General features: G+C 48.4%; 1 protein-coding gene across 1 annotated transcript in view; it reads right to left on the bottom strand.

Moving 5' to 3' along the window:
- Positions 1-12,489: 12,489 nt before the first annotated feature.
- Positions 12,490-24,841, bottom strand: part of CERS3 (ceramide synthase 3) — a 187,839-nt gene continuing 175,487 nt past the window's right edge. The window contains exons 11-12 of the mRNA XM_040342326.1: positions 23,157-23,310; positions 12,490-13,215 (exon numbers count right to left, since the gene is read on the bottom strand). Of these exons, the coding sequence (XP_040198260.1) occupies positions 13,099-13,215; positions 23,157-23,310 (271 nt within the window). The 3' untranslated portion in view covers positions 12,490-13,098. The remainder of the gene's footprint in view (positions 13,216-23,156; positions 23,311-24,841) is intronic.

The following is a 24,841-nucleotide window of genomic DNA, read 5'->3' on the forward strand; positions in this document are numbered from 1 at the left end:
CTCTTGCACTCCTTTCATACAAGTCACATTTGTGGAGAATTTGTGATATTGTTGTCACATGCACACAATGACCACTGTCATAAATTCCTGCAACTTCTTCAGAGTTGTTGTAGGCCTCTTGGTAGTCTGTGTGGCCAGTTTCCTCCCGGCTCTTTCATCCAGTTTGGTGCGACGTCCTGATCCAGGGAGGGTCTGTGTTGTACCACCTCCATACCGGGCCTATTCTGGCCCTTCGCTCCTACATGCAAAAATCATCATTTTTTTGCTAGAAAATTACTCAGAACCCCCAAACACTATATATGTTTTTTTTTTAGCAGACACCCTAGGGAATAAAATGGCGGTCATTGCAACTTTTTATCTCGCACGGTATTTGCGCAATAATGCTTTTTTTTGGGGGGGGGGGGGGGGGAACGGTTTCATGAATTAAAAAATAACAAATCCGTAAAGTTAGCCCAATTGTTTTGTACAATGTGAAAGATGATGTTACGCCGAGTAAATAGATACCAAACTTGTCACTCTTTAAAATTGTGCTCACTCATGGAATGGCGCCAAACTTTAGTACTTAAAAATCTCCATAGGCGACGCTTTTTTTTTTTTTTTTACAGTTTACCAGTTTAGAGTTACAGAGAAGGTCTAGTGCTAACATTTTTGCTGGCGCTCTTACGCACGCGGCGATACCTCACATGTGTGGTTTGAACGGCGTTTACATATGTGGGCGGGACTTACGTGTGTGTTCGCTTCTGAGCGCGAGCTACTGGGGATAGGGGCGTTTTAAATTTTTTTTATTATTATTTTATTTTACTTCATTTATTTTATTTTTACACTTTTATTTTTTTGATCACTTTTATTCCTATTACAAGGAACGTAAACATCCCTTGTAATAGGAATAGTGTGTGACAGGTACTCTTTATAGAGAGATGCGGGGTCAATAAGACCCCACATCTCTCCTCCAGGCTGGAAAGCATGAGATCGTGAAAAAAATTCACGATCTCATGCTTTCAGCCGCAATTGCGGCTTTGTTTACATTCTGGTATCCAGGCGTGACGTCATCACATCGCGCCCGGGCCTCCGACGATCATAGAGATGACTGGTGACCATCTGGTCACCAGTCATCTCTATGCCTCCCATCCGGCGCCGGCAGATCTTTTCTCCGGGCCCCCGATGGCACGTGAGAGCCTGGAGAAGCACCAGATGGCGACGGGAGGGGACTATAAGAACGATTAAGCGGCGGAATCGCCGCAATGATCGTTCTTATGGTGCACAGAATCGCCGGCTGAAGAGATGGATATCTGAATAATGCCTGTAGCTGCAGATATCCCCACTGAAAGTCCAGGACGTCATATGACGTCCTTGGGCGGGAAGTGGTTAAAGCGGAAGTAAACCCATCCATAAAACGTTAAATTTCCAGCACATGCCAGAAATGTAACACTCCCATTGGTTGTGCTCTCAACCAAACTGTCAAACCATCCAATGGCTGGTGTCATAACTGATCACATGTGCAGCATCATGGCAGTTGCAGATTAAACAGAGGCCAAGATGGCAACTTCCTTGACTGAAAACGATAGGGGGGTTTATTTCAGTGGCGGTGCGCCCATAGAGGGCGCAGGAGCGCCGCCCCCTCTCGCTCCTGCACCGTCACTGAAAACAATACATAGATTCATGCATTGCATCTATGTATTGTCGCCGGAGCCGCCCACTATTCAGATGACCTGCCCCCAAGCGAGCGCCGGGCATCTGAATAACAGGAGCTGGTTGGCTGTGGAAGTGTCTATCAGAGCCAGCAGCGGCTTCCAAATAGTTAACCAGGGGACGCACGGGGTTTGCGTTCCCTGGTTAACACCGACACGTGTCTCAGCCAGATTCACCTGATTGGTTGAAGTGACATTGAGGGCGGGAGAAGACATCGAGTGATCGTGGAGGAGGATGGCTGACCGAGAAAGGTAATTGCTGGGCAGGGGATCAATCTGGCGGTATTTTGGGGCAATCTGGCGGCATTTTAAGGGGCAATCTGGTGGCATTTTAGGGGCAAACTGGTGGCAGTTGATGGGCACAGTGGCTGTGTTTGGTATGGCACAGTGTCGACAAAATGGCATGGCACAGTGGCGACAATTGATGGGCACAGTGGCGACAATTGATGGGCACAGTGGCTGCGTTTGATGGCATGGCACAGTGGCTGTGTTTGATGGGCACAGTGAGGCTGCAATTTATGTTTTTGTTTTCATTTGTTTGCACCCCCCAGAAATTTTGAGCACCTGCCGCCACTGGTTTATTTACACGTTAATAATAGACCTCACTGTGCTTCTAGGCATTGATAAAGCCTTGGACATTTTTTCTGGATCCATCTCCTGACTTGATCCCAGTGACCGTGCCTGGCCACCCATAGTTCATCGTTTGCTTCATTTGCAGTACTAGGGACTGAAATGCTCCAGGAAAGCTCTTTTCATGCTGTGCTAATCAAAATAGCCATAGCTGATCACAGCTTTATATGCCATTGAGAAAGTGATTAGCTACATTCACTGATTGAGTTTACAAATCATTTTTTTTTTTTTACGTGTTATAGCTTTCACTTGGATGTTATAAGTTGCACTGAGTAAATACAGCTGGATAAAACAAAAACCGTGTCTGTCTTCATTTCAGGCTGCAAAACAAAACGTTTGATTATTTAAAAAAAAGTACCCAGTGAAGTGACTGGCCTCAGGTGATACAGTGATGAAACAAATCTTCCTACACAAGTTGTACCTGTTCATCTACAACAATCTGCCCCCTACATCCGTTTAAAGTGCATCATTTACACAGGGTCTCTCAGCTCTGAAAAGAAAGGGGGCAGCTGAAGTTACATCAGTGAGAAGAGCCCTGAGAGCTGATTGGAGGGAAGAGACACACACCCTCTTCACACAGCAACAGAGCTGAGGCTGTCAATTTCCCTCCCCTGTCACCATTTTACTCTTGGTGTCAGAAAAACTTGTCAGCAGTGATTCATACTGATAGCAGAGGGAGGCATCAGAAAGAAATGACACTTAGTGCTCTGGGAGACAAGTACACACTATATAGAGGGATGTGCTTTGTTCAGTGTCCACAAGTGCCAGCAATCAGTGGCCATTAGTGCTGCCAGTCAGTGCTGCCCACCAATGCCGCCTATCTGTGCCCATACGTGCAGCATATTCGTGCCTCCTCATAAGTGCTGCCTCATCTGCGCACAAAAGTGAAGGAGAAAAACTTTATTTATTTTTCAAAATTTTCGGTCTTTTTTAAAGAAAAAACAAACAAACCCAGAAGTAATTAAATACCACCAAAAGAAAGCTCTATTTGTGTGAAGAAATTCGAAAGATTTCACATGGGTACAGTGTAGCATGACCGCGCAATTGTCATTCAAAGTGTGACAGCGCTGAAAGCTGAAAAAGGGCCTGGGCAGGAAGGGGGTGAAAGTGCCCCGTATTGAGGTGATTAACCACTTGCCGACCAGCCGCCGTCATTTTACGGCGGCAGGTCGGCTCCCCTGCGCGAGAGCACGTAGTATAACGTCGGCTCTTGGGCATGCCACTAGGAGCGCGATCGCCGCCGTGCATACGCGATCGCTCGTTACAGAGCGGGGACCGGGAGCTGTGTGTGTAAACACACAGCTCCCGGTCCTGTCAGGGAGAGAAAGGCTGATCTTCGGTTCATACAATGTATGAACAGCGATCAGTCATTTCCCCTAGTGAGGCCACCCCCCCTACAGTTAGAACACACCCAGGGAACATACTTAACCCCTTCCCCGCCCCCTAGTGTTAACCCCTTCACTGCCAGTGGCATTTTTATAGTAATCCAATGCATTTTTAAAGCACTGATCGCTATAAAAATGCCAATGGTCCCAAAAATGTGTCAAAAGTGTCCGAAGTGTCCGCCATAATGTCGCAGTACCGGAAAAAAAAACGCTGATCGCCGCCATTACTAGTAAAAAAAAAAATATTAATAAAAATGCCATAAAAATACCCCCTATTTTGTAAATGCTATAACTTTTGCGCAAACCAATCAATAAACGCTTATTGCGATTTTTTTTTTACGAAAAATATGTAGAAGAATACGTATTGGCCTAAACTGAGGAAAAAAATAGTTTTTTTTTATATATTTTTGGGGGATATTTATTATAGCAAAAAGTAAAAAATATAATTTTTTTTCAAAATTGTCGCTCTATTTTTGTTTATAGCGCAAAAACTAAAAACCGCAGAGGTGATCAAATACCACCAAAAGAAAGCTCTATTTGTGGGGAAAAAAAGGACGCAGATTTTGTTTGGGAGCCACGACGCACAACCGCGCATTTGTCAGTTAAAGCGACGCAGTGCCGAATCGCAAAAAGTGCTCTGGTCTTTGACCAGCAATATGGTCTGGGGGTTAAGTGGTTAATCAGCACAGTTGTCATCCGAAAATACAATAGAAATACATTACAACATGTGACATCACTTCCGATGTTTTATTCTGTCATACGAGAATTTTCGGCACTTTAGTAACCTCTCCATTTTTCGATATGAGCGAGTAACTTGTATAGCGCTACAAATGCGAACTGAATCCATCGTCTTCCTTATCCTTCAGAAGAGGTGGGTCTTGACTTTTCTTCTGAAGGCTACGATGATTTCCTTCCATTCGGATGTTAGTTGGTAGCGCATTCCACAGCCGGGGTCCTTGGACTGCGAATCTTTGTTCTCCTTTAGACTTGTAGCGGGACTTGGGGATTTGAAGTAGGTTTTGGTTGGTTGATCGAAGAACGCGATTGGGGTTGTAGTATTTTATTTTCTCGCATAAATATTGAGGGGCGATTCCTTGTGTACTTTTGTGGGTGAGGCAGAGGGCCTTGAATGTAACCCGATCCTTTACGGCCAGCCAATGAAGGGTCCTCAGGGACGGGGCGATATGCGACTAACATGCAAAAATAAAACGGAAGAGCTGACGTCTGATTTTCGGATCGCGTGTACAGGGCCATTGGTATGTAATTACAGTGGAACCTTGAATTATGAGAATAATCCGTTCCAGGAGAATGCTTGTAATCCAAAGCACTCGCATATCAAAGCGAGTTTCCCCATTAAAGTCAATGGAAACGAAAATAATTTGTTCCACATTGACTTCTATGGCATGCAATGCCGCATGTGGCCAGAGGTGGGGGGGCGCCGGAGAGCCTCGTAAAGGCTTGGGGACAGCTTGGCTGAATTAGTAAAACCTTGGAAAGGCTCGGGAACAAAGTTTTTCCCCAAACGGTTCCGGCGCCCCCCCACCACCTCTGGCCACATGTGGTATTGCATGCCATAGAAGTCAATGTGGAATGAATTATTTTCGTTTCCATTGACTTCTATGGGGAAACTCGCTTCGATATGCGAGTGCTTTGGATTACAAGCATTCTCCTGGAACGGATTCTTTTCGCTGTGGCTTGAATCCTGCCCGTTTCGCGAGACAACACTCGTAAACCGAGTCAAGGTTTAAAAAACAAAAAACAAAACAGTGCTCGTATTGCGAAACGCTCGTTAACCGCGTTGCTCGCAATCCAAGGTTTCACTGTATTTCTTACAATTTTGAAAAGGTGCCAATAATTTTGTCCAGTCCATTTTTGGAGCATTGCATGGAATGTGTCAGATTTGGCTCTTTGTTTCTCCACTTTTTTGTGCCATACAAATACAAACAAAATAAATATACATGAGAATGACCAAGGCCCCATTCACACCTGAGCATAGCGTTTTCAGGCAGAAAGTCACGCAACGAAAGTACCAGAACTTGTTTGAACTTCAGGCCTTTTGGAGCTTCCGGCCACAGGCCTTTTGGAGCTTCTGGCGATTTGGAGCTTCCGGCTTCAGGAGCTTTGGAGGTCCGGCTTCAGGAGCTTTGGAGCTTCTGGAGCTTTGGAGCTTCCGGCTTCAGGAGCTTTGGAGCTTCCGGCTTCAGGCGCTTTGGAGCTTCCGGCTTCAGGCGCTTTGGAGCTTCCGGCTTCAGGCGCTTTGGAGCTTCAGGACCTTCCGGCTTCAGGCGCTTTGGAGCTTCCGGCTTCAGGCGCTTTGGAGCTTCAGGAGCTTCCGGCTTCAGGCGCTTTGGAGCATCCGGCTTCAGGCGCTTTGGAGCATCCGGCTTCAGGCGCTTTGGAGCTTCCGGCTACAGGCGCTTTGGAGCTTCCGGCTACAGGCGCTTTGGAGCTTCCGGCTACAGGCGCTTTGGAGCTTCCGGCTACAGGCGCTTTGGAGCTTCCGGCTACAGGCGCTTTGGAGCTTCCGGCTACAGGCGCTTTGGAGCTTCCGGCTACAGGCGCTTTGGAGCTTCCGGCTACAGGCGCTTTGGAGCTTCCGGCTACAGGCGCTTTGGAGCTTCAGGCCTTTTGGAGCTTCAGGCCTTTTGGAGCTTCCGGCTTCAGGCCTTTTGGAGCTTCCGGCCTTTTGGAGCTTCCGGCCTTTTGGAGCTTCCGGAGCTTTGGAGCTTCCGGCTTCAGGCCTTTTGGAGCTTCCGGCTTCAGGCCTTTTGGAGCTTCCGGCTACAGGCGCTTTGGAGCTTCCGGCTACAGGCGCTTTGGAGCGTCCGGCTACAGGCGCTTTGGAGCTTCCGGCTACAGGCGCTTTGGAGCTTCCGGCTACAGGCGCTTTGGAGCTTCCGGCTACAGGCGCTTTGGAGCTTCCGGCTACAGGCGCTTTGGAGCTTCCGGCTACAGGCGCTTTGGAGCTTCCGGCTACAGGCGCTTTGGAGCTTCCGGCTACAGGCGCTTTGGAGCTTCAGGCCTTTTGGAGCTTCCGGCTTCAGGCCTTTTGGAGCTTCCGGCTTCAGGCCTTTTGGAGCTTCCGGCCTTTTGGAGCTTCCGGAGCTTTGGAGCTTCCGGCTTCAGGCCTTTTGGAGCTTCCGGCTTCAGGCCTTTTGGAGCTTCCGGCTTCAGGCCTTTTGGAGCTTCCGGCTTCAGGCCCTTTGGAGCTTCAGGCCTTTTGGAGCTTCCGGCTTCAGGCCTTTTGGAGCTTCCGGCTTCAGGCCTTTTGGAGCTTCCGGCTTCAGGCCTTTTGGAGCTTCCGGCTTCAGGCCTTTTGGAGCTTCCGGCTTCAGGCCTTTTGGAGCTTCCGGCTTCAGGCCTTTTGGAGCTTCCGGCTTCAGGCCTTTTGGAGCTTCCGGCTTCAGGCCTTTTGGAGCTTCCGGCTTCAGGCCTTTTGGAGCTTCCGGCTTCAGGCCTTTTAGAGCTTCCGGCTTCAGGCCTTTTGGAGCTTCCGCCTTCAGCCCTTTTGGAGCTCCCGGCGTTTTGGAGCTACCGCCTTCAGGAGTATTGGAGCTAACGGCTTCAGGAGTTTTGGAGCTTCCAGCTTCAGGCCTTTTGGAGCTTCCGGCCTTTTGGAGCTTCCGGCCTTTTAGAGCTTCCGGCTTCTTGGAGCTTCCGGCTTCAGGCCTTTTGGAGCTTCCGGCTTCAGGCCTTTTGGAGCTTCCGGCTTCAGGCCTTTTAGAGCTTCCGGCTTCTGGCCTTTTGGAGCTTCCGCCTTCAGCCCTTTTGGAGCTCCCGGCGTTTTGGAGCTACCGCCTTCAGGAGTTTTGGAGCTTCCAGCTTCAGGCCTTTTGGAGCTACCGCCTTCAGGAGTTTTGGAGCTTCCAGCTTCAGGCCTTTTGAAGATTCCGGCTTCAGGAGCTTCCGGCTTCAGGCGTTTTGGGGCGGCGATGTGAACCATCTTCATAGAGAATAATAGATGTTTTCCCCCTCCAGAGTTTTGTAGCTTCAGGCTTCAAGCTCCAAAACGCTCAGGTGTAAATGGGGTCTAAACATTTGTAATTGCAACAATTTTCTGGGTGAAGTGCTGCATTATGAAATGCATTATGAAATGTTTGGCCATGACTGTATGAACTGACAGTAGGAAGATCATTTCATACATGTGGCTCATACTTCACAGATACTTTATATTAAAAACATTAAATAAAAAAATAAAAACAGTACTGTATGCGGCTTCAACAACATTGGCGTTTTTATTTACAAGTGGACAGAATTACAAATAGAAAATTAGTGTGTAAAAGACTATTTAGCACTGACATAAAACGGCTATCTCCTAATCCGTCTGCAGCAGACAATACTGAACTGAAATGTTATTTTTTTTTTATTCCAATCCACAAAGCTTTGGTCTTTATATAATGTTTTTTTTATATATATATATTTTTTTGGGGGATAAACCCAAATTGCCACTCTATTAAGTATTAATAGAAAAAAAAAATAAACTCTTTTGGCTCTTAAGCCTAACAGGTTAACAAAACTTGAAGGCCGGGTTCACATAGATGTGAATGGGACGCAGGTTTTTTACCGCATCCAATTCGCAGTGTGGTCGGCTCTCAATGAAGCCGGTTCACGCAGGACGTCTGGGATGGCCGCGGTCCGCATTCCAAAAGAGCCCTGTGCGTGTTTGGATCTGATTCAGGTTGCGAATTCAGGCAACAAAAAAATTGGGAAACGGATTCGCACCTGAACCAGTGAACAGGAACGCAACGCACCCTGGGCTGCAAACCGCAGCTGAACATATGTGAACCCGGCCTAATAGAGCACTTAGCAGGCCCAATGACCTATACCAGTGGAAACCCAGGTGTTTTGGAACTACATTTCCCATGATGCTCATGCACTCTGCAGTGTAGTGGAGCATCATGGGAAATGTAGTTCCAAAACATCTGGGGTGCCAAGATTTGCCATCACTGACCTATACAAAGGCTGCAGGTCTATTTGCATTTACCAGCAGCCCAATGTACATTAAGGCAGCACTGAATGAAATGAAGATCTGGAGTTACAGCGGAAGAGGAAGGCACAGGCTTGGATTATGCTGGTTTAGGTTGCAGCATTTAGCAAAAGAAAAAAAAAATATATAGAACTGACTTCAGGGGTATTAGAAATGAAGTAAAAGGAAAATACGTCTCTGTTATAGGTACGCGATAAAGCCGTGTTTACATTGCCGTCTTTTCCCATTAGACATTTTCGGGGGTCTCTCGGCACCAACGAAGGGGGTCTGTGGAACAGGCGGTGCAGAGAGAAGTGATGTACAGTGACCTGACCAATAACTGCCCACTACAATTTGCACACTGCCCTTTGCCTCATGAAACCAGACCTGTCATTGGTTGCTTTTTAGGCCTCGTTCACATTGGGGGGTACTACAGCGTACACCCGCGCGCGGGCCGTGCTTGCCCGCATGGGGATGCACAGATGTCCCATTTATGTCTATTGGGACGCATTGGCTGCATGGACACAGGTGCAGCTCCCAATCTGACACACGTGCACGGCCCCCAACGCACACGGCCTGCGCTCCAGTCAGAAGTTGCCTTTTAGGCCTTGTTCACACGGGGCGTACTACAGCGTACAACCGTGCATGGGCCGTGCTTGCCCGCATGGGAATGCACATGTGTGCCATGTAGGCAGTCCCATTCATGTCTATTGGGACGTATTGGCTGCACAGACACAGCTCCCAATCTGACAGCCGTGCACGGCCACAAACGCACACAGTCTGTGCTCGGGGCTATGCACCAGTCATGGGTTGCACTACAGCGTACACCTGTGTGCCGACCGTGCTTGCCCACATGGGGATGCACAAGTGTCCCATTCATGTCTATTGGGACGCATTGGCTGCATGGACACAGCCGCTGCTCCCAATCTGACAGCCGTGCACGGCCCCAAAACGCACACCGTCTGCGCTCCAGTCAGGAGTTGCCTTTTAGGCCTCGTTCACATGGGGCATACTACAGTGTAGACCCGTGCGCAGGCCATGCTTGCCACGCATGGGAATACACAGGTGTTCTATGCAGGCAGTCCCATTTATGTCTATTGGGATTTAGTGGCTGCATGGACACAGCTGCTGCTCCCAATCTGACATCCGTGCACGTGCACGGCCCCAAATGCACAGTGTGCACCAGTCATGAGTTGCCTTTTAGGCCTTGTTCACATGGGGCGTACTACAGCTTACACCCATGCGAGGGCTGTGCTTGCCCGCATGGGAATGCACAGGTGTTCTATCAAGGAAATCCCATTTATGTCTATTGGGATTCAGCGGCTGCATGGACACAGCCGCTGCTCCCAATCTGACAGCCGTGCACGGCCCCAAACACAGTGTCTGTGCTCGGGGCTGTGCACCAGTCATGGGTTAACCTCATTCACATAGGGCATACTACAGCGTACACCTGAGTGCCGGCCGTGCTTGCCCGCATGGGGATGCACCAGGTGCAGCCCCATTCATGTCTATTGGGATTCAGCGGCTGCAGACACAGCCGCTGCTCCCAATCTGACACGGCCCCAAACACTGTCTGCGCTCGGGGCTGTGCACCCACACCCGCACGGTTGCTCCCATCTGACAGCAGTTCACATGCACGGCCCCAAACGCACACTGCGCACACAGATGGTTTCTCCCAATCTGACAGCAGTGCATGTGCAGGGCTCCAAACGCACTCCGTCTGCGCTCAAAGCTGTGCACCTGTACGGCTGTCAAACTGGGAACAGCGGCTGTGCCCGTGGCCGTCTGCTGAATCCCAATAGACATGAATGGGACTGCCTGCACAGGGATGAATGGAACCCTTGTGCATCCCGTGTGGGCAAAGATGGCCCTTCACACCAGCGCACGCATTGGTACCCCTGTGTGAACGAGGTCTTATGTTATCCCAATGGCTTTTTCTTTATTTTTTTGCTTTTTGGAGTCACCAACCTCAAACAAATATTCAGATATGCAAGTCTGGGAAAAGTCAGACCTCCTTATCTGAGTACGAAGGTCAGTATGACTGCCAGTAACATTAGCAATTTCAGAAGTCAGCACTTAGTTACTCTCATGACAGGTTTCCATTGAGGCGGAGGCTACATGGGCTTGGACTCTGAATCCAGTGCCTGTGCCAGATTTCTACACCAGCACAACAGCAATGATAATCGATGGTGGGGGTCGATTTACTGAAGTGAGCTCTTTCAATTTGCAAAGGCACTGTTCTTTAGCTTTGTGAACATGGTGAAAATTCACTTTGCAAAGAACACCCAACTACATGCAATGAAGAAATTATATATATATATATATATATATATTTATATATATATATATATATATATATTTTTTTTTTTTTTTGCTTGCATGTGAATGGATGATGGAAGTCGGCACAGCTTCCCCACATTCACTATTGCAAAGTCCCTGTGAGACACTAAAGGGTTCATTTACTAAAAGGCAAGGGAGTCAGCACTTTGCAAGGGCATCGTCCTTTAGCTTAGTGAAAATTCACTTTGCAAAGAACACCCAACTGCATACAAAGAAAAAAAAAAAACACACACACACACACAATTTTTGCTTGTATATATGAATGATGGAAGTCAGCACAGCTTCCCTACATTCACTAAGGGAAAATGCGCTTGCAAAGTGATCACCTGACTTCCATCATCCAATCCATGTGCAAGCAAAAAGTGAAGCGATCACCCGAGTACCAACATCCAATCATATGCAAGCAAAAATGCTATTTTATATTTATTTTTTTGCTTGGGTATTCTTTGAAAAGTTTCCTTGAAACACAATGAGGTTGATTTACTAAAAGGCAAAGGAGTCAGCACTTTGTAAGGGCATCGGCCTTTCGCTTAGTGAAAATTCACTTTGCAAAGAACACCCAACTGCATAAAAAGACTTCCATTATCTAATCATATGTAACCAAAAAATACAATTTTTTTTTTGCTTGCATGAGATTAGGTATTCTTTGTGAGACACCCAGGGGTTGATTTATTAAAGGCATGGGAGTCTGCAATTTGCGATGGCATTGACCTTTAGCTTAGTGAAAATTCACTTTGCAAAGAACACCCTGCATATAAAAAAAGAAGAAAAAAAAGTTTTTTTTTTAGTGAATGTTGGGAATCTGTGCTGACTTGATCATCAACCAATCACGTGCAAGCACAAAATACTAATATTTTTTTTCTTTGCTTGCATGAGATTGGGTATTGTTTGCAAAGTCCCCGTGAGGGACACTAAAGGGTTGATTTACTAAAAGGCATGAGAGTCTGCACTTTGCAAGGGCATTTTCCATTCACATAGTGAATGCGGGGAAGCTGTGCTGGCCTGATCATTGTCCAATCACGTGCAAGTAAAAAAAAGAAAAAAATTATTTTTATTCCTTGTACGTGATTGGAGAATTTCTGCAAAGTGCATTTTTACCACATCCCCCTGCATAGTGAACAGGCCTATTTGCCTTTCAACCAAACCCCTATGAGTGTTGCAACACACTCGCTTACGGAAGTTTCTCGCGTTTTGTAACAAGTATGTTCCAAAAATGTAGTCGCTGCTTTTTATTTTAAAGCAGGCCCCCGGGTGTGGTGTGCGCTAATGGCGAGCTCCGCAGCCCGCTCTTTTCTGTGGTCATCTCTGAAGTTTGGCAGAAAGTCATGCGGCAGCCCCCCCCTCCCCTCCCCCTCCCACACACCTCCAGGATGAAGTCACAGCAGGCACACAGCTAATCTTGTGTGTATTCTATACAGAGCTCCTCTTGTGTTCCTGGATGTGGTATAAATAAAGCCAAGGAGGAGGCGGAGTCTGTGTCATAGTTTTTTTTCTTTCTTTTCGGAACGCTGCGAAGTTAACCCCTTGATGTGGGTGAAGAATACTCTGTGACTCGTTAAGGGGGGGCGGTGGCGGTCGCTGTGTCCCTGGTGCATTTAGGGACAACTTTGTTCTGAGCCAACCCCAACAAGGTCTCCGAAAACTTCTTTGGTTGTCACCAGATGTAATCAGAACAGTCTGGAAAGCAGCAAGGAACTTGGTTATCATCCCTCACACACTCTTTACGTGTCCTTTGTACTTCCAGAGGAGGCCGTAATGTGTTCTTCTTTTTCTGTAGCAGGACAAAAGGTTTTATGTTTTTTTTTCTTATTTGCTGCTTCATGTACGCAGAACAGGGTCTTCATTACATTTTTGTTTTCTTGTGTTAGTTTATGGTTGGGACTGGATTTTTGGCTTGTGTCGCCTCTGGAACGCAGTTGGTCCCATCAGGACCATCCACTTCCTGATGAATAGTGCTTCTTCCAGCTGCAAAGCCCCCCCCCCTGCCCCTCTCCCCTGCTTAGTGTCTGTCCTGGAAAAACCAATGCAGATAATCAAGTTCTCATTTTTAACCCTTTCTCTGCACGTCTGCGCACAGTGGCGTTGGCAATTAATGGTCGTGTTGGCCATTTACTATGGGCTTCTTGCCGTCCCCATTGCTCAATGACTGGTCCTCGTTTTCCTCGCTGTCGTTTTCTTCGTTATCGCTGCGATCATCACCAGACATCTACGGAAAGAACGGACACTTGGTTAGCTATTCAAACACTAAACTGGATATATAACTTAAAGCGGGGGTTCACCCTAAAAAAAAGCTACCATACAAACAAGCATACTAGCGTCAGCTACAGTATGCCTTTTTTTTTCCTGTACTTACGGTTTAATCCGTAACTTTCGTTTCAGACTCCGGCCGGGAAATGGGCGTTCCTATGCAGAGGGGTACATGATTGACGTCCAGCTATGGCGCGTCATGCCTTCCGAAAAAAGCCGAAATAGGACGGGGACATATACGGCACCTGCGCAGTCAGCTCCTAGTCTGTGCGCAGGCGCCGTATAGCGCCGTGAAGAGCCGAGTCCGATTTCGGCTTTTTTCGGAAGGCATGATGCGCCATAGCCGGCCGTCAATCATGTACCCCTCTGCATAGGAACGCCCATTCCCTGCGGGTGTCTGAAACGAAACTTCCGGATTAAACCGTAAGTACAACACAAAAAAAAAAAGGCATACTGTAGCTGATGCTAGTATGCTCGTTTGGATGGTACAAAGTTGTGTATTTGGGTGAACCTCCGCTTTAAGGCGCAACTCCGGGCACAACTACAAAGTCCCCCTCCCCTGAACTGCAAGCATTTAAATGTCTGTTAACCCCGTGCCTTTGCAATATGGCAACCTGGAGATGTTCTGTACAGAGCTGGTGTACAGAAAGCCCCCAGGATCGCCATTTCCTGCTTGCGCGATTGGCTCACTTTAAAAAAAAAAGAAAACGAAAAATGATTGCAGCCTTTTCAGGTAGTGGGCAGTGTTTACATCTGCCTAGGCCGGACGTGACGTCATAACGTCGCGCCCGGCCTCCTGAGGTCATAGAGATGGCTGGGGAACATCTGGTCCGCGGTCATCTCAATGGTAAATGGCTGCCGCCAGCCAATTAATTCTCCGGCTCGCGCATCACACAGGCTTGCGGGTAGAAGCACCAGAGGGTGGCGGGGGAAGACACGTAAGGAAGTAGCCACAAACTGGTCAGGGTACCCATGCTGACCTGTGTCCACAGCCAAAAGTGCCTACAATGGGCATGTGAGAATCAGAACTGGACAACGGAGGAAAGTGGCCTGGTCTGATAAACTTGAGAATGGTTGAGGAAAAAAAAAATGGGTTTGAGGTGTTTACTTGGGCCTCCCAAATTTTCCATCTGTGGGATGTACTGGAAAAACAAATCTGACCTGTGGAGACCCAACCTTGCAACACAAAGCATCTGCTAATGACGACCTGGTGCCAGATACCACAGCATACCTTCAGAGGTCTAGTGGAGTCAATGGGTTACGGTGGGTGGTAATAATGTTATGGCAGATCGGTGGTATATAGATATGGGGCAACCATATTTGCTTGTTACTTCTATGAGCTCTGCTCCTCTGTATTCGTGCAAGTCTTCCAGTCTGTTTGGAATATGCAGCTAGCTGATCTTATTTCAGGAGTCATTTGCATGATTGATGGTTGTACTGCTTGATCTACTGAATCTTCAGATTTGTGTATGAAATTCAATCACACTAACATGCAAAATAGGAATCCTGCAAAAATATCACAGGCATCACATATCACTTTACAGTATTTACTGCAAAGGCAGATATGTATAGCAGGCATCAAATGAAGACTTCACTGCCATTATTGTCCTCCTGCCTCCCCCTCCCACCCACCTTACAGAATGCGATATTACTTTTATCTTTGGGGGGGTGTTTGGTACTTTAACATGGGTCCTGTCCCCACACTTCCAGGTTTCTTGCCTAGGCAAGGATGTCATTATCGATTACTCTCTTCCTGCAGCCTCCTTAGATACTGATCTCATGCATCTTAGGAGGCTTTAGGTCAATCTCTACTGCATGGCTTATGCACTGCCACCACGCATCATCAGGGAGCTGGCTCAAAGAACCTGGAAAAGGCTGTCAGGTTTCTGTAGTGGTGAGCCATTGTAGGGCGCCAACTTGGGGTTCTCCAGGCCATGGAGTCTAAAGCCTCGTACACACGCACGGTTTTCCAGGGAAAAACCAGCAAGGAAACTGCTGGCAGAGCTTTCTTGCCGAGTACACCGTGCGTGTGTACGAGGCTTTGAGGTTTCTCGTCAAGAAAACTGCCCAGAATCTCGACGAGAAAAATAGAGAACCTGCTCTCTATTTTCTCGTTGTGATTCTTGGCAGTGTTTTCCTGCCGAGAAACCCGAGCGTCTGTATACTACCTGTCGCCGTGGAAACCCACGCATGCTCGAAATGACTGACGCATGCGCGGTAGCTCAGCCTCGGCCTGCTTCTTCACCAGGGCCCCTGACTGAGGGAATAGACTGCCAGCAAACTGGAACCAAGTCACACAGAGTACAGATGGCAGGAGACATAAGTGGGTCCGGGGAACAAGCTGAGTATAGATGGTGGGAGACAGAAGCGGATCCGGCGGGGAACAAGCCGAGTACAGATGGTGGGAGACAGAAGCGGATCAGGAGGGGGAACAAGCCGAGTACAGATGGCGGGAGACAGAAGCGGATCAGGAGGGGGAACAAGCCGAGTACAGATGGCGGGAGACAGAAGGGGATCCGGGGGGGGGGGGAAACAAGCCGAGTACAGATGGCGGGAGACAGAAGGGGATCCGGGGGGGGGGGGAGGGACAAGCCGAGTACAGATGGCAGGAGACAGAAGCAGATCTATAGAACAAGCCGAGTACAGGTGGCGTGAGACAGAAGCAGATCCAGGGAACAAGCCAAGTACAGATGGCAGGAGACAGAAGCAGGTCTGGGGAACAAGCCGAGTACAGATGGCAGGAGACATAAGTGGGTCCGGGGAGCAAGCCGAGTACAGATGGTGGGAGACAGAAGCGGATCCGGCGGGGAAAAGCCGAGTACAGATGGCGGGAGACAGAAGCGGATCCGGCGGGGAAAAGCCGAGTACAGATGGCAGGAGACAGAAGCGGATCAGGAGGGGGAACAAGCCGAGTACAGATGGCGGGAGACAGAAGCGGATCCGGGGGGGGAGGAACAAGCCGAGTACAGATGGTGGGAGACAGAAGCGGATCCGGAGGGGGAACAAGCAGAGTACAGATGGCGGGAGACAGAAGCGGATCCGGGGGGGAACAAGCCGAGTACAGATGGCAAGAGACAGACGCAGATCTATAGAACAAGCCGAGTACAGATGGCATGAGACAGAAGCAGATCCAGGGAACAAGCCAAGTACAGATGGCAGGAGACAGAAGCGGATTCAGGGAACAAGCCGAGTACAGATGGCGGGAGACAGAAGCGGATTCAGGGAACAAGCCGAGTACAGATGGCAGGAGACAGAAGCGGATCCAGGGAACAAGCCGAGTACTGATGGCAGGAGACAGAAGCAGGTCCAGGGAACAAGCCGAGTACAGATGGCAGGAGACAGAAGCGGATCTAGGGAACAAGCCGAGTACAGATGGTGGGAGACAGAAGCGGATCCGGGGGGAACAAGCCGAGTACAGATGGTGGGAGACAGAAGCGGATCCGGGGGGAACAAGCCGAGTACAGATGGCGGGAGACATAAGCGGATCCGGCGGGGAACAAGCCGAGTACAGATGGTGGGAGACAGAAGCGGATCCGGGGGGAACAAGCCGAGTACAGATGGCGGGAGACATAAGCGGATCCGGAGGGGGAACATGCAGAGTACAGATGGCGGGAGACATAAGCGGATCCGGCGGGGAACAAGCCGAGTACAGATGGTGGAGACAGAAGCGAATCCGGAGGGGGAACAAGCCGAGTACAGATGGTGGGAGACAGAAGCAGATCCGGAGGGGGAACAAGCAGAGTACAGATGGCGGGAGACAGAAGCGGATCCGGGGGGGAACAAGCCGAGTACAGATGGCAGGAGACAGAAGCAGATCTAGAGAACAAGCCGAGTACAGATGGCGTGAGACAGAAGCAGATCCAGGGGAACAAGCCGAGTACAGATGGCAGGAGACAGAAGCGGATCTAGGGAACAAGCCGAGTACAGATGGCAGGAGACAGAAGCGGATCTAGGGAACAAGCCGAGTACAGATGGTGGGAGACAGAAGCGGATCCGGAGGGGGGACAAGCCGAGTACAGATGGCGGGAGACAGAAGAGGATCCGGGGGGGGAACAAGCCGAGTACAGATGGCAGGAGACAGAAGCAGATCTATAGAACAAGTCGAGTACAGATGGCGTGAGACAGAAGCAGATCCAGGGAACAAGCCAAGTACAGATGGCAGGAGACAGAAGCGGATCCAGGGAACAAGCCGAGTACCGATGGCAGGAGACAGAAGCAGGTCCGGGGGAACAAGCCGAGTACAGATGGCAGGAGACAGAAGCGGATCCAGGGAACAAGCCAAGTACAGATGGAAGGAGACAGAAGCAGGTCCGGGGAACAAGCCGAGTACAGATAGCATGAGACAGAAGCGTATCCGGGGAACAGAGTACAGATGGCAGGAGACAGAAGCAGATCTAGAGAACAAGCTGAGTACAGATGGCAGGAGACAGAAGCGTGTCCGGGGAACAAGCCGAGTACAGATGGCATGAGACAGAAGCGTATCCGGGGAACAGAGTACAGATGGCAGGAGACAGAAGCAGATCCGGGGAACAAGCCGAGTACAGATGGCATGAGAAAGAAGCGGATCCGGGGAACAGAGTACAGATGGCAGGAGACAGAAGCAGATCCGGGGAACAAGCCGAGGTCAGGGCGGGCAGCAGGCAAGCAAAAAAAGTGGACTGGAGGGTGAAAAATTTGGGGCAGCTGTGCATAGTAGCCAAAAAATTGCCTGGGCAAGAAGGGGGTTCAAGTGCCCCGGTAAACAAGTGGTTAAGGTTTTACATAGCTGTACCCGCAGAAGGTGCCAGCCTGCAGTCATCTAGCAGGACTTCATTTTCTGACTAAAGTTCCACTTTAAAGCGTACACAAGTTCAATCCCAGAAAAACATAACAATGTGTTCGTACATCAGCGCAATCAAATCTACTTTTTACCTGAGTTTAGAGGCGAACCTTATTATAGGTTATAGTTTGAGAGCGGACGTGTCTTTCACACTTTGTTTTCTAACATTTGGCTTCTGCACATGAGCGGCACATTCCCTTAAAGCATTGTGCTTAGTGCAGAACATTCCTTTGTTCCTGTCTGTGCCGCTTGTAAGTTTCCTGCAGGCACTGCTCTGGCTTGTGTGAGCTTTGTGGCTTACTGCAAAACTCTGCTTGTAAATCCTCACTTGGCACACACACAAAGAGCAACAGGATAAGCCTGTGGATGCCTGAGCATGCAGGGGGGCTTTCTTCCATCCGCGCTGAAAATTGGCCCCAACAGGGAGGGGAAGGCAAGCGGCTAAATATACCATTTCAGTGCCTGCAATTAGTGGGAAATGGCTTTTATCATACGCAGAGTGAAATGTCACACTGTTGAAAAGGAATGGTGTTAACATAAATTGATTTGAAATGGATTAATCGCATTGCATTTCTTCGGACTTGCTCATTTAAAGGGTATTTGTAACCATTGTGTGTCCTTTCTCCTCTTTCCTTTCATGTTAAATGCCTACAATATGCGCTGAAATAATCAAATGGAAAATAGAATGTTTTTGCAATTGAGCAAATAATGCGAAGCTGGAAACAAAACTCCAGAGTAGCATAACATGTGAAATTAACTGCATCATAAATGGATAATCGGATAATCCGACACGACACATTTGTTGTCGGACAGTTTTAAAGCAGCTATAAAACATTTGTTGGGGAAAGGGAGTTACCGCTCCAGGTGGGTATGCTTATACAATCAGAGGCCTAGATTCACGTAGGGTGGCTTTACGTTGTGCGGGCGTAGCGTATCTTATTTACGCTACGCCGCCGCTACTTAGAGAGGCAAGTGCTGTATTCACAAAGCACTTGCGTCCTAAGTTACGGCGGCGTAGCGTAAATCGGCCGGCGTAAGCGCGCGTAATTCAAAGTAGGCAGGTCGTGGGCGTGTTGTATTTAAATTAAGCGTGACCCCATGTGGATGCATGGCCGAACAAACGGCGCATGCGCGCGCATGCTCAGTATCACGTCGTATTTACCCCCAAAGATACGCCGGCTCGATGCCTGTGACGTGAAAGTAACCTACGCACAGCCCCATTCACGTACGACTTACGTAAACGACGTAAAAAGATACGCTTGTTCCGACGTCCATACCTTGCATGGGCTGCGCCACCTAGAGAGCAGCTTTATCTTTACGCCGACGTATGTCTTGCGTAAACGGCGTAACTAATTGCGTCAGGCGTACGTACGTTCGTGAATCGGCGTATCTTGCTCATTTACATATTAGACGCAGAAATCAACGGAAGCGCCACCTAGCGGCCAGCGTAAATATGCACCCCAAGATACGACGGCGTAGGAGACTTACTCAGCTCGTATCTTGGCCAAATCTATCCGTAACTGATTCTATGAATCAGGCGCATAGATACGACGGCGGCCATTTGGACTTTCGACAGCGTATCTGGAGATACGCCGTCGTAAGTCTGAGAATCTGGGCCAGGGTCTTCTCAGGAAATCAAGGGTGCCAGCAATGCGCAAGGCAAGTAATAGAGAAGATAAATGGACAGCCACACTCCAAAACAAAGATGAAAATAAGCACTACAAATCACAACAAAATATGGATAAACAGCCTATGCGTTTCATACTATTGGTTAGTGCTTAATCATGGCTTAATCATGATTAAGCACTAACCAAGTGTGAAACGCGTAGGCAGTTTATCCATATTTTGCTGTGATTTGTAGTGCTTATTTTCATATTTTTTTACAAATAAAGACAACCGTCAAGGTTTTTTTGGAGTGTGGCTGTCCATTTATCTTCTATAAAACATTTGTTGTCGGATATTCTGACAATTGTCCGATAGAGCATACAAAGGTCGGATTATCGGACAAAACCCTTCCATCACACATTTGTTGTCGGTAAATTAGATCGTGTGTACCGGCGTTTAGAGAACTACGGTGGAACCTTGGATTACGAGCATAATCCGTTCCAGAAAAATGCTCGTAATACAAAGTACTCGCATAAAAAGATGGCCCCCACCCATCTCCATACCATTGCAGGGAAAACGTCACTTCCCCCTCATAGCTCTTAACCACTTACGGACCGCCTGCCGCAGGAATACGTCAGCTGTTTGAAGAGGAATACCGTTGTTATGGTAGCAGCTAGCTACCATAACCCCGGTATCCTCTTCTTCAGCGGGCGGTCCGCTACAAGATAAAAGTGGTCTCTGCGAGATGACATTTATCAGCGGCGGGACAAGGCCCCCCTCCCGCCGCTCTCCGGTGCCCTCCGCCGCTTACCGGAGCTGTCGGCAGCGGCAGAGGCGATCACGTCTGTCCCCTTGCTGTGTATGGAGACGAGCGAGGGGAAGATGACCCCCACCCGTCTCCATATCACTGCAGCAAAAATGAGCCTGGAGTGATTCCATGGAATGGCAACAGCAACCTAACCTAATGGCCCCAGATCCCAAGAATTGGACACGACTTTGTCCAGTGTGTTGGCGAGTCTGAATGCCAGTCGTTTTATGGCAAAACCACTGGAGACCAAGTAAAACACGTCTCGGGGGCTGTTGGTGGCGTAAGAAGCCCACTCGCCAATTTTCCACTCCTGGAATATGCAACGCAGACCTTGGCTGGAATTTAAAATGTTATCCAGTTCATAATGAGCTCCACTTCTCAAAGATCTGCGTGACTGGTTCTGCCTTGATTTATGTTCGCCACCAACGTGCCATTGTTGGATTGGACCAGACTAAGAGGGACCAGTCCTGATGGCAAATCAAATCACCCTGAGCTTCAATACATCGACCATCAGACCCAGCACCCTCACACAGAGGGGAATAGAGGGTCACTCCAAAGAATGCCATTCCTGCACCTTGGACCAAAGGGCCCAAAGCTTTTCCTTGGGAAAGGGAATTCCCATTGCGGAATATCATCATAGTTACATAGTAGGTGAGGTTGAAAAAAGTCCATCAAGTCCAACCTATGTGTGTGATTATATGTCAGTAAAGAACCCTCTACGTAGTTTAAGGTTGAGCTTCTTTTCTTCTAATTTTAATGAGTGACCACGTATCTTGTTAAACTCCCTTCCGCGAAAAAGTTTTCTCCATATTGTGGGGTCACCAGTATGGTATTTGTAAATTGAAATCATATCCCCTCTCAAGAGTCTCTTCTCCAGAGAGAATAAGTTCAGTGCTCGCAACCTTTCCTCAAAACCAGTGGCGGTTCGTCTATAGAGGGCGCTGGAGCGCCGCCCCCTCTGGCTCTCACCGCCACTGAGTCTAATAACATAGATTCATGCATTGCACGAATCTATGTTATTGTCACCACTGCCCTGTTCTATTCAGATGGCCAGACATGTGGTGCCGACCATCTGAATAACGGCAGCTGGTTGGCTGTACGGAAGTGCCTATCAGAGCCAGCGGCTCTGATAGGCTTTCCGAGTACAGCCCTCGGGTCCCCGGAAGCTTTTTCTCAGAACGCACGGCGTGTGCGTTCCTTGGATAAGACTGACAGGCGTCTCAGCCTATCAGGTTGGCCGATTCTGGGTACCGGTAACCTGATTGGCTAAAGCATCATCGAGGGCGGGAGAAGACATCGAGGCGAGGGTCGAAGACGTGGATGGCTGACTCCAGTAAAGGTAAGTGCCGGGCTGGGGGGGGGCACAGCGGCGACAAAGGGCACAGTGGGGACAATGGGGACAGTGGCATGAATGGGCACCGTGGCAACAATTAAAAGGCACAGTGGCAAGAATTAAAGGGCACAGTGGCAACAATTAAAGGGCACAGTGGTGACAATTGATGTTCGCACAGTGGTAACAATTGATGGCATGGCACAGTGGCTGCGTTTGATGGCACAGTGGCTGCGTTTGGCAAGGCACAGTGGCGACAATTGATGGCACAGTGGCTGCGTTTGATGGCATGACACAGTGGTGACAATTGATGGGCACAGTGGTGATAAATGATGGCACAGTGGCTGCGTTGCATGGAACAGTGGCTGCATTTGAAGGCATGGCACAGTGGCGACAATTGATGGCACAGTGGCGACAATTGATGGCATGGCACAGTGGCGACAATTGATGGCATGGCACAGTGGCTGCATTTGATGGGCACAGTGGCAGCATTTGATGGGCACAGTGTGGCTGCAATTGTTTTTTGTTTTGTTTTTTCGTTTGTTTGCGCCCCCCCAAAAATTTTGAGCACCAGCCGCCACTGCTCATAACTAATATCCTCCAGATGCTTTGTTGCCCTTCTTTGCACTCTCCATTTCCAGTACATCCTTCCTGAGGACTGGTGCCCAGAACTGGACAGCATACTCCAGGTGCGGCTGGACCAGAGACTTGTAGAGCGGGATAATCACATTATCTCTGGAGTTAATCCCTTTTTTAATGCCAATATTCTGTTTGCTTTGTTACCAACAGCTTGGCATTGCAGCTTGGCATCTACTAGGACCCCCAGGACCTTTTCCATCCTAGATTCCATCACAGGTTCTCCCCCCAGTGTATAAATCCCCCCCAGTGTATCATCAGAGGATGGCCTCAAGGCCAATGTGCAACAGATGGTGAAAATCCTACAGAATTTTGTCTGGGTCCTAAATCTCCAAAGGTCAAGTATTGGGGCCTAGTCCTGGACATGGCAATAGCACATTATGAGTTTTGCAACTAACCAATGTTATTCTGACAAAATCGTGAGGGTTTATGGACTCTTAAAGCGTTAACGGAGGAGGTGGGTTTGTGTTGAAAGGTTCTCTGTTGAATAATTAATTTCACAGATTTCACATCTATTTCATAATTTAAAACTTATTTAATAGCTGCTGGCTATGCTATTCGAGCAACTAACCAGGAAACTCATGGTTGCTACAGGTTGTCGTTACAATGCTCAATGAGGCGCTTTATCTAGCTTGTTGCAGACTTTATTTTATGTACTTCACTACATCTTATCTCAACTATAATGACTGTTGTAAAACTTACATTTCCAGAAAGCATCTTTTGCACCATCTTGAAGATGAGATATGCCCAGTATATATGAAGGAACTGCAGTATAAACATGACCATGTTGAAGAAGTAGTAGAGGAAAAATCGTGGGCAGTAATACAAGGGATAGACCGTTGTGGCATAAATAATCCTGCAAAATAAGGATATTATTATTATTAATTAAACAGCTGCTAAAATGATGGAGGACATTACAATATCACTGCTTAACCACTTAAGGACCGCCGCACGACAATATACGTCGGCAGAATGGTACGGCTGGGCTCTTAAAGGGGACTTAAATATACGTCCCTGTGCCCAGCCGAGCCATTCTGCCGACGTATATTGTCGTGCGGCGGTCCTTAACCACTTATGCCCCGGACCAAAATGCTGCCTAAAGACCCAAGGGGTTTTTACAGTTCGGGACTGCGTCGCTTTAACAGACAATTGCGCGGTCGTGCGACGTGGCTCCCAAACAAAATTGGCGTCCTTTTTTCCCCACAAATAGAGCTTTCTTTTGGTGGTATTTGATCACCTCTGCGGTTTTTATTTTTTGCGCTATAAACAAAAATAGAGCGACAATTTTGAAAAAAATGCAATATTTTTTACTTTTTGCTATAATAAATATCCCCCAAAAACATGTATAACATTTTTTTTTCCCTCAGTTTAGGCCGATACGTATTCTTCTACATATTTTTGGTAAAAAAAAAAATCGCAATAATTGTTTATCGGTTGGTTTGCGCAAATTTTTTTTAGCGTTTACAAAATAGGGGATAGTTTTATTGCATTTTTTTTTTTTTTCTACTAATGGTGGCGATCAGCGATTTTTTTCGTGACTGCGACATTATGGCGGACACTTCGGACAATTTTGACACATTTTTGGGACCATTGTAATTTTCACAGCAAAAAATGCATTTAAATTGCATTGTTTATTGTGAAAATGACAGTTGCAGTTTGGGAGTTAACCACTAGGGGGCGCTGTAGGAGTTAGGGTTCACCTAGTGTGTATTTAAAAATGTAGGGGGGTGTGGCTGTAGGACTGACGTCATCGATCGAGTCTCCTTTATAAAAAGGATCACTCGATCGATACGCCGCCACAGTGAAGCACGGGTAAGCCGTGTTTACATACGGCTCTCCCCGTGCTTCAGCCTCGGGGAGCGATCGCGACGGAGCGGCTATAAACGAATAGCCGCGCCGTCGTCCCGGATCGCTCCCCGAGGGAACCCGACCGCCGCATGTCGCGGGGGGGTCCCGATTGGACCCCCCACCCGCGGAAAGGCAAGGATGTACATGTACGCCCATGTGCCTGTACGTGCCATACTGTGGACGTACATTTACATGCGGCGGTCAGGAAGTGGTTAAGTGGCTCGCGACTCGGTCTGAAGCTCCGTGACCGCGCGCGTGACCCGATCGCCGCCGGTGTCCCGCGATCGGTCATAGGAGCTGAAGAACGGGGAGAGGAGTGTGTAAACACACCTTCCCCGTTCTTCTGTGTGGCAGTGACACTGATCGTCTGTTCCCTGATATAGGGAACGACGATCAGTGACGTCACGCCTACAGCCACGCCCCCTTATAGAAAGAATCACTCCCTTAGGGCACACGTAACCCCTTAGCGCCACCTAGTGGTTAACCCCCTCACTGCCATTGTCATTTTCACAGTAATCAGTGCATTTTTATAGCACTTT

Source organism: Rana temporaria, chromosome 3, assembly GCF_905171775.1.
Source record: "Rana temporaria chromosome 3, aRanTem1.1, whole genome shotgun sequence".
NCBI lineage: Eukaryota > Metazoa > Chordata > Amphibia > Anura > Ranidae > Rana > Rana temporaria.